Source organism: Pollachius pollachius, assembly GCF_949987615.1.
Source record: "Pollachius pollachius genome assembly, chromosome: 11".
NCBI classification, from domain to species: Eukaryota; Metazoa; Chordata; class Actinopteri; order Gadiformes; family Gadidae; genus Pollachius; species Pollachius pollachius.
This window is the reverse complement of record NC_136944.1, coordinates 23,274,575-23,284,574: the sequence shown is the minus strand read 5'-3', so window position 1 is coordinate 23,284,574 and position 10,000 is coordinate 23,274,575. Positions and strand designations below refer to the sequence as shown.

The 10,000-nt window shown below is 49.6% G+C and overlaps 1 protein-coding gene across 6 annotated transcripts in view; it reads right to left on the bottom strand.

The window, feature by feature from the left end:
- hdac5 (histone deacetylase 5) overlaps positions 1–10,000 on the bottom strand; it is a 26,498-nt gene that overhangs the window by 5,143 nt on the left and 11,355 nt on the right. For 4 of the 6 annotated variants that reach the window (XM_079746869.1, XM_079746872.1, XM_079746873.1 and 1 more), the window contains 10 exons: positions 7,840–7,947; positions 7,164–7,275; positions 6,350–6,487; positions 5,696–5,916; positions 5,020–5,138; positions 4,465–4,618; positions 3,807–3,894; positions 2,429–2,562; positions 896–1,016; positions 723–772 (listed from right to left, as the gene is read on the bottom strand). In XM_079746869.1, the coding sequence (XP_079602995.1) occupies positions 723–772; positions 896–1,016; positions 2,429–2,562; positions 3,807–3,894; positions 4,465–4,618; positions 5,020–5,138; positions 5,696–5,916; positions 6,350–6,487; positions 7,164–7,275; positions 7,840–7,947 (1,245 nt within the window). The remainder of the gene's footprint in view (positions 1–722; positions 773–895; positions 1,017–2,428; positions 2,563–3,806; positions 3,895–4,464; positions 4,619–5,019; positions 5,139–5,695; positions 5,917–6,349; positions 6,488–7,163; positions 7,276–7,839; positions 7,948–10,000) is intronic. The other 2 variants (XM_079746871.1, XM_079746874.1) reach the window with 2 other exon arrangements.

Below are 10,000 nucleotides of genomic sequence, written 5' to 3'. Positions count from 1 at the left end.
ACCACAGTCAGGGGCCACAGCACCACAGTCAGGGGCCACGGCACCACAGTACCACAGTCAGGGGCCACGGCACCACAGTCAGGGGCCACGGTACCACAGTCAGGGGCCACGGCACCACAGTCAGGGGCCACGGCACCACAGTCAGGGGCCACAGTCAGGGGCCACGGCACCACAGTACCACAGTCAGGGGCCACGGCACCACAGTCAGGGGCCACAGTCAGGGGCCACGGTACCACAGTCAGGGGCCACAGTCAGGGGCCACAGCACCACAGTCAGGGGCCACAGCACCACAGTCAGGGGCCACAGCACCACAGTCAGGAGCCACGGTACCACAGTCAAGGGCCACAGCACCACAGTCAGGGGCCACGGTACCACAGTCAGGGGCCACAGTACCACAGTCAGGGGCCACGGTACCACAGTCAGGGGCCACAGTACCACAGTCAGGGGCCACAGCACCACAGTACCACAGTCAGGGGCCACGGCACCACAGTCAGGGGCCACGGCACCACAGTCAGGGGCCACAGTCAGGGGCCACAGTACCACAGTCAGGGGCCACAGTACCACATGGCCGACAAGACAGACAGACAGACAGACAGGCAGACAAACAGACATACAGACAGACAAGCAGACAGACAATCAAACAGACAGACAAGCAGACGGACAGAGAAGCAGACAGACAGACAAGCAGACGGACAGGCAGACAGACAGACAGGCAGTCTCACCCCTATCCCGCCGCAGGGCAGCTGTGCATACATCTTGTTGCTGATTGGACCTGAAACAGCCAATCAGAAGGGAGGTTAAATGCTATGCAAGGAGACAACTATATCAGAACGACAGAAAGTCAGACAGACAGGTAGTCAGACGAACAGACAGACAGACAGACAGACAGACAGACCCAGTATCTTCTTGTGGTCCAGTTTGTGGCGGTTCAGGGGGCTGGTTCCGTAGAGCAGCGTGTGGAACTCAGAGTGGACCGTGCGGACCTCGTCCAGCGTGGCCTTACGCCCCCGGACCCTCTGTCACATGACACAGCACAAGGGATCACGTGACCTCTACGCACAACGCAAGGGGCCACGGTCTGAAAGGCGAGTGAGAAGCGTGAAACGGAAGTCGCTTTGTGGGCGGGGCTCTGCCGCCGTCGCTATTATACCGGCGGATAAAGGAGTCCAATCCAAAAAGAGTTGCCCTGAAGTAGCGTGATTACCCGTAGGTGTGGTTTGGGCGTAACGTGCAACAGACCAATGAGAGTGCCGTCTCCCATCCCCTTTAAGAGCCATGAGCGCATTTGAATCTGACGAGTTGATATTTCGACGGCGGGTTAACGGTCTCCGATGAGACAGACGCATGACCACATGAATTTCAAACTTCAAATGGCTCAGTTTATGGCCAAATAATATGCCCTAATTCACACGTGGAATGCCGTTTTCCTCTATAGCTTCCGAAATACTGAGTCGTCATGTAAATTGCGGCAAAGAAAACTTAACACACATATGATATGCGGTCCTGTGGCCGCAACTGTGGGTCTATTTAATGATACGCGGCAATACATTAACACACATTGTTTCTTACCAGTATTGTATACATTATCGTTATCGACTTGTGTTCCTAATATGCATGTGTCCCCCCGTTAAAGTACATTGCCATGGACTGCATTATGCAATACGTGTTTGGTTTGCGTGTGTTTAAATAGATGGATGCACACACGTGCACCTGCATTCATTCATTCTTTTTAACACTCACTCGCGGTAAAACTATGTTTTCTCACGATCAAATACTCATCAATCCTAAAAGTTATAAGCTTGTACACGATGTCTGGGTCAAGAAAATATGTGTTTGCTGTAATGTGTTTGCAGATGCATTGATTTAAATACAGCTTATTACTGCTGTATCAGCTGTTCTTTTTCGACAAATAATTTAACCAACGTTATCATTTACCTTAAATCAAGATTTTGTTTTGGAAGGCTGGGATATAGCCTACTTTGCTCGAGTTTATCATTGTTATAATTATTATTTTAACGCATGGCATAGCCTACTACAGTGTTCATTCATGCAGCTCCTATGGAAAAAGAATTGCAGTTCCGACCTGCCGTGGTAGGTCAACATAGCAGCCCCGACTGCACTATCCGCTAGTGCACTTAGACCAAGTATTTGTCGGTCAGTTGCGCAACTGCTTTATCGATCTCTAAGATAGCCCCATGTATCATTTGCGCCGGAACACGCCTCTGCTTTTCGCCGACACGCCTCTCAGGGCGCAAGTTTGCTGCGGGGGGAAATTGGCTTTGCGCCGGGTGCAAACTAGCAAAGACACATGCGTCGGTGTAGGAAGTCAATTGCGCTGGATGCACGATAGGGCCCAAGGGATCACATGACCCATGCATCATACGTCTCTCTGTGTAGTGTTGCAGGTCAGGGTAGGGAGAGAGGCTACCTCACAACGGGTCAGCAGCCCGGTCTCCTGGAGACGCGACCAGATGCTCTGGACGCGGCCGGCGTGCTCCGGGTGGATCTGTGTGTTCCCACACACACACTGATGCTTCAGCATCAGGCTGTCATACACCAGCCCTGGACGCGCACACACACACACACACACACACACACACACACTAATTAGAAAGGTATAGTTCTTTGGGTTCCTTCTGCGAAGCCTCCTCCCGCTGGACGTTCCTTGAGCTCCTCCCTAAGGAGTCACCCGGGGTGTGTGTGTGTGTGTGTGTGTGTGTGTGTGTGTGTGTGTGTGTGTGTGTGTGTGTGTGTGTGTGTGTGTGTGTGTGTGTGTGGAAGAGCAGTTGTTGACCGGGGGGGAGAACAATTGTTGACGGGGGGGGAAGCAATCGTTGACAGGGCCAATACAGTTAGTATTGCCAATACCGGCTGTATTTTTTTATTTTGAGGCGGCAGAGGGTGTTGTCGCAGCTAAATGTAACTAATAAAATAACTTGTAATCTATCTTAGTTACTTTTAAAATCAAGTAATCAGTAAAGTAACTAAGTTACTATTTTAAGGAGTAACTAGTAATCAGTAATCGGATTACTTTTTCAAGGTAACTGGCAACACTGATTAGGGATGGGCAACGATCGTTGAATAGTCTGAGTCACTTAGAAAATCGAATAATGTATCGTTATTTATTACACGGCTCTTCTCAGTGCTGTTGAACGCTCCATTCACTTGCACGGGCTTTCACAACTTACGGTGGTGAATATTTCTTTGATAATTCCCCGTTGCTAAGCATATAATGACCGCTGTCAAGGAGAGTGGATTTTTTTTTCTTTCTGTCGTATCACTCCGCAAGTAGTCCGGTTACTTTTCAACCCCAGCGTCCTCGGTTGCTAAGTGACGTCAACGTCTTTGGCGGACTATTTCTCTTCTGATCAACACTATGAATGCGGGTAACAAATACATTTTAAAAAGACAAGATGTGTAGTCAAGTGAAGATATTTCTTTGGCCATAGTTTCCATATGCTAAAGACGTGTCTTGTTCACTGTCATGCAGGCTGTGGTCATTAAAATGATTAGCGATGTGTTTGCGCATGTAGGCCTATCTGCCTAAGCCCACGTTGAAATAATCTTGATGTTGAATGTTGATGGCGCAGTTGTTGAAATCAACAGATTGATTTCATACAAACCATAAAAGCCTCTCCCTGTGTCATTGTGTGTGCGTGTATCCAAGGTGCGTGCGTACTTGCGTGTGTGGGGGGTTCTTGATTGACAGATTTTCGAATATTATTCAAATACTTTTTGCCAGAAATGCACATCCCTAGTGTGTGTGTGTGTGTGTGTGTGTGTGTGTGTGTGTGTGTGTGTGTTACCTGTGGTGAACAGGTGTTTGATGGGGGCGTGGCCCGAGGCCGGGGAGGACTGAGTTCTGCCCAGAAGTGTGTGGAACAGACCCATCTGCTGCAGAGAGAGAGAGAGAGAGAGAGAGAGAGAGAGAGAGAGAGAGAGAGAGAGAGAGAGAGAGAGAGACAGAGAGAGAGAGAGACAGAGAGAGAGAGAGACAGAGATAGAGCGAGAGAGACAGAGAGAGAGAGACAGAGACAGAGCGAGAGAGAGAGAGGGGGAGAGAGAGAGAGAGAGAGAGAGATAGAGCGAGAGAGACAGAGAGAGAGGGGGAGAGCGAGAGACAGAGAGACAGAGAGAGAGACAGGGGGAGAGAGAGAGAGACAGAGACAGAGCAAGAGAGACAGAGAGAGAGGGGGAGGTATATATAGTTTGTTTTAAATTCTTGGTGACTCATCGTGTGTGGGTGGTGACCACACACACACACACACACACACATCCAGACCCACATATACAAACACACATCCCTACACACACACACGCAAATACACACAAGACCAGAAACACACACACCCACCCACCCACAAATGCACACACACACACACACACACACCAATGACACACACACAAATGAACACGGTTAAAATAGCGTCTAGCAGTGACTCACTGGTGATGTCACACTCCTACCTGTGTGAAGTTGGCTCCCTCATCTTCATCATACTCCTGCTCCTCCTCCTCCTCCTCCTCATCCTCCTCCAGCTCGCTCTCCGTGCTCTCCCCCTTCACGGCCATGCCCCCGGGCACCTCCCCGCTCTCCTCCTCCGACACCTCCTTCAGTAGGCTGACAACACACCTCCTTCAGTTGGGCTAACACCTCCTCCAATAGGCTGACAACACACCTCCTTCAGTAGGGCTAACACCTCCTCCAATAGGCTGACAACACACCTCCTTCAGTTGGGCTAACACCTCCTCCAGTAGGCTAACTCCTCCTCCAGTAGATTAACTCCTCCTCCAGTAGGCTAACTCCTCCTCCAGTAGGCTAACTCCTCCTCCAGTAGATTAACTCCTCCTCCAGTAGGCTAACTCCTCCTCCAGTAGATTAACTCCTCCTCCAGTGGGCTAACTCCTCCTCCAGTAGGCTAACTCCTCCAGTGGGATAACTGCTCCTCCAGTGGGATAGCTGCTCCTCCAGTAGGCTAACTCAGAGTCTAATTGATCATGTATTGATTGAGGGAGTTGTACCTGTGTGTGGCTGCGCCTCCTTCCTCCTCTTGCATGTCATTGGTCTCTGTTAACTCCTCCTCCGTCTCCTCTGGGTGAGTTGGCGGCGGCCTGGCGATCTCCGCCCCCTTGGCTAAGATCTGGAGAAAGAGAGACTGATTAGCTATGAACTCGTTTACAGAAGGGAATTAAAGTGTCGGTGTGGATAAGGCCTTAGGTTGAGGTAGGGTTAAGGACTGGTTGAGGTAGGGTTAAGGACTGGTTAACTTCAGGACAGGGTGGGGGTGCTGTAGCTTGTTGTGAAGGGTCAGGGTACAGTACCTTGTTGTGAAGGGTCAGGGTACAGTACCTTGTTGTGTAGCTGGGGTCAGGGTACAGTACCTTGTTGTGTAGCTGGGGTCAGGGTACAGTACCTTGTTGTGAAGGGTCAGGGTACAGTACCTTGTTGTGTAGCTGGGGTCAGGGTACAGTACCTTGTTGTGTAGCTGGGGTCAGGGTACAGTACCTTGTTGTGTAGCTGGGGTCAGGCTACAGAACCTTGTTGTGTAGCTGGGGTCAGGGTACAGTACCTTGTTGTGTAGCTGGGGTCAGGGTACAGTACCTTGTTGTGTAGCTGGGGTCAGGCTACAGTACCTTGTTGTGTAGCTGGGGTCAGGGTACAGTACCTTGTTGTGTAGCTGGGGTCAGGGTACAGTACCTTGTTGTGTAGGTAGCGGTGCTTCTCGAGGAAGTGCTGGTGCTGTTGCTGAACCACCAGCTGTTGCAGGGCCTGGGGGGTCTGGGGAAGAGGTGCACTCTGGGTACGAGCGAGTGGCCTATGGCGTGGCAGCTTGTTGACGGCCCGGCCCAAGGCCACACCCCTCCCTGACGACATACCCCTCTCTGCTGTAACCAACGGCGACTGGCTGTACATGGGAACTAGAGAGACATCAGACATTCAATAAAAGAAACTGATTCAAATAAGGAATGTTCTCTTTATTTTGTTTCTATGTAGTTTATAGCTACTTATATTGCAGCACCTAAAAGCAGTAACTTGGTTTATTTTCAGATTTCTTTTTGACCTCAAATTTAATATCTGTTAGTGGTTACACTTACTGGTAAAGTAGAGATTATATAATAATAATAAAATAACAATCAATGTTTTGGTTTATGGTTTTATGGTTTATAACAATAAGAATTTATAATAATTGTAATAATAATAATAATAATAATACAATTAATAATTGGTATAATAAAGGCTTATTATAATAATGATTACAAAAAATATAATATTAAATATTTGTTGATTAATAATACAAATAATTATTATAATACAATGAATAATAATAATGATGAGTAGTAGTTCCTCTACCGGCCAGCAGGGCGGCGCTCTGCTGCCTGGCCTGCTCCAGCAACAGGACATGCTGCAGAAGGGAGGAGTGAGCACTAGGGGGCGGAGCCTGGGAGCTGGGGGGCGTGGCCTGGGGGCTGTCCCCGTCATGACCCGTCCCTAAACACAAGGGAGACGCCCACAAAAAATACCTCTGAGCTCGGTGCAGGTGTGTTTATGAGGTCACTGCAGGCGTGTTATGAGGTCACTACAGGTGTGTTATGAGGTCACTACAGATGTGTTATGAGGTCACTACAGGTGTGTTATGAGGTCACTACATGTGTGTTATGAGGTCACTACAGGTGTGTTTATGAGGTCACTGCAGGTGTGTTATGAGGTCACTACAGGTGTGTTATGAGGTCACTACAGATGTGTTATGAGGTCACTACAGGTGTGTTATGAGGTCACTACAGGTGTGTTATGAGGTCACTACAGGTGTGTTATGAGGTCACTACAGGTGTGTTCTGAGGTCACTACAGGTGTGTTTATGCAGTCACTACAGGTGTGTTATGAGGTCACTACAGGTGTGTTATGCGGTCACTACAGGTGTGTTATGAGGTCACTACAGGTGTGTTTATGCGGTCACTACAGGTGTGTTTATGAGGTCACTACAGGTGTGTTTATGAGGTCACTACAGGTGTGTTATGAGGTCACTACAGGTGTGTTTATGAGGTCACTACAGGTGTGTTTATGAGGTCACTACAGGTGTGTTTATGAGGTCACTACAGGTGTGTTTATGAGATCGTACACGTGTGTTTATGAGGTCATTACAGGTGTGTTTATGAGGTGAGTATACCTGCTGGCAGACATGAAGTGGAGAGGAAGTTCCCTGTCAGGGCTCCACCCCCTCGTAGGGATTGGACAGCCTGGATCTCTGCCTCCTGGTGGCTCGTCAGCTTCTGAGGAACCTGCACATTATAATACAATAACATGTACGGGATAATGTATAGAACGCCGGTCATTATCGGGAAAATTATCGAAATATTGGTTTATTTTTCGGTAATGACCGGCGACGTTCTATACGGCTTATTACACGGCTACTCGCCAAAAAGAAAAAATAACTTCACACGGTGTGTCTTTTTACAATTGATTTGTTACCCAGCATTCGTAGTGTTGATAAGCAGAGAAACAGTCCGCCAAAGACGTTGACGTCGCTTAGCAACCGAGGACGCTGGGATTGATAGGTTACCGGACTACTTGCGGAGTGATACGAAATACGGCAAAAAATCCACTTTCCTTGACAGCGGTCATTATATACTTAGCAACGGTGAATGATCAAAAAATAATTCAAAAAATAATTATCAAAAAATAATTCACAGCCAAAAGTTGTGACGGGCCAACGCAAGTGAACGGAGCGTTCCGCATTGAGAAGAGCCGTGTAATCAATCCGTATTTTAGGGATGCATGTCTAGATTCTAAATGCCTCTACAGAGGTTTCTCTCTCCAGACCTAGGGGGGGTTCGGTGTGTTACCGTGGTGGCGGGCAGGCCCAGGGAGATGTTGGGCAGGGAGGGAGAGGTGTACAGCAGCAGGCTGGGCCCCGCGGCGTCGCCCCCCAGGGTCTGGTGCAGAGAGCGGAGCTGCGGACCAACACATGAGCGGTGGAGCGATGTGAACACAAGGGGGCGTCACTGAGGCACTGAGCCACTGGGAGGCGATGTCCTCGCACTCAGCATCTCAGTCTGGTTGATCTCAGCGTTAGAATACAAAACAACCAAGAGGTCCTAAGACCTGTAGGATTGGGGTGCTAAAGGAGTGATACATGGGGAGGATGGGGGCTAAAGGAGTGATATATGGGGAGGATGGAGGCTAAAGGAGTGATACATGGGGAGGATGGAGGCTAAAGGAGTGATACATGGGGAGGATGGGGGCTAAAGGAGTGATACATGGGGAGGAGGGAGGCTAAAGGAGTGATACATGGGGAGGATGGGGGCTAAAGGAGTGATACATGGGGAGGAGGGAGGCTAAAGGAGTGATACATGGGGAGGATGGAGGCTAAAGGAGTGATACATGGGGAGGATGGGGGCTAAAGGAGTGATACATGGGGAGGATGGAGGCTAAAGGAGTGATACATTGGGAGGATGGGTTGCTAAAGGAGTGATACATGGGGAGGATGGAGGCTAAAGGAGTGATACATGGGGAGGATGGAGGCTAAAGGAGTGATACATGGGGAGGATGGAGGCTAAAGGAGTGATACATGGGGAGGATGGAGGCTAAAGGAGTGATACATGGGGAGGATGGAGGCTAAAGGAGTGATACATGGGGAGGATGGAGTACGAAAGGAGTGATACATGGGGAGGATGGAGGCTAAAGGAGTGATACATGGGGAGGATGGGGGCTAAAGGAGTGATACATGGGGAGGATGGAGGCTAAAGGGGTGATACATGGGGAGGATGGGGGGGCTAAAGGAGTGATACATTGGGATGGTGGGTGCCAAAGAAGTGATACGTTGGGATTGGGGTGCTACAGGAGTGATACGTTGGGAGGAGGGCCCCTAAAGGAGTGATACATTGGGATGAGGGGTCCTAAAGGAGTGATACATGGGGAGGATGGGGGCTAAAGGAGTGATACATGGGGAGGATGGAGGCTAAAGGAGTGATACATTGGGAGGATGGGTTGCTAAAGGAGTGATACATGGGGAGGATGGAGGCTAAAGGAGTGATACATGGGGAGGAGGGAGGCTAAAGGAGTGATACATGGGGAGGATGGAGGCTAAAGGAGTGATACATGGGGAGGATGGAGGCTAAAGGAGTGATACATGGGGAGGATGGAGGCTAAAGGAGTGATACATGGGGAGGATGGAGTACGAAAGGAGTGATACATGGGGAGGATGGAGGCTAAAGGAGTGATACATGGGGAGGATGGGGGCTAAAGGAGTGATACATGGGGAGGATGGAGGCTAAAGGGGTGATACATGGGGAGGATGGGGGCTAAAGGAGTGATACATGGGGAGGATGGAGGCTAAAGGAGTGATACATTGGGAGGATGGGTTGCTAAAGGAGTGATACATGGGGAGGATGGAGGCTAAAGGAGTGATACATGGGGAGGATGGAGGCTAAAGGAGTGATACATGGGGAGGATGGAGGCTAAAGGAGTGATACATGGGGAGGATGGAGGCTAAAGGAGTGATACATGGGGAGGATGGAGGCTAAAGGAGTGATACATGGGGAGGATGGAGTACGAAAGGAGTGATACATGGGGAGGATGGAGGCTAAAGGAGTGATACATGGGGAGGATGGGGGCTAAAGGAGTGATACATGGGGAGGATGGAGGCTAAAGGGGTGATACATGGGGAGGATGGGGGGGCTAAAGGAGTGATACATTGGGATGGTGGGTGCCAAAGAAGTGATACGTTGGGATTGGGGTGCTACAGGAGTGATACGTTGGGAGGAGGGCCCCTAAAGGAGTGATACATTGGGATGAGGGGTCCTAAAGGAGTGATACATTGGGATGAGGGGTGCTAAAGGAGTGATACGTTGGGAAGAGGGGGTGCTGGGTGAGTGATACCGCAGCATTGCTTTGCTGCTAGAAGTTAAACCTATAAGTTATATAATGTTGTTATGGAGGCGGGGTTTGACTCAGTGGGAAACCATTAGAGATGATGCAGACTGAACCTCTCACCCGCCTGGGGGG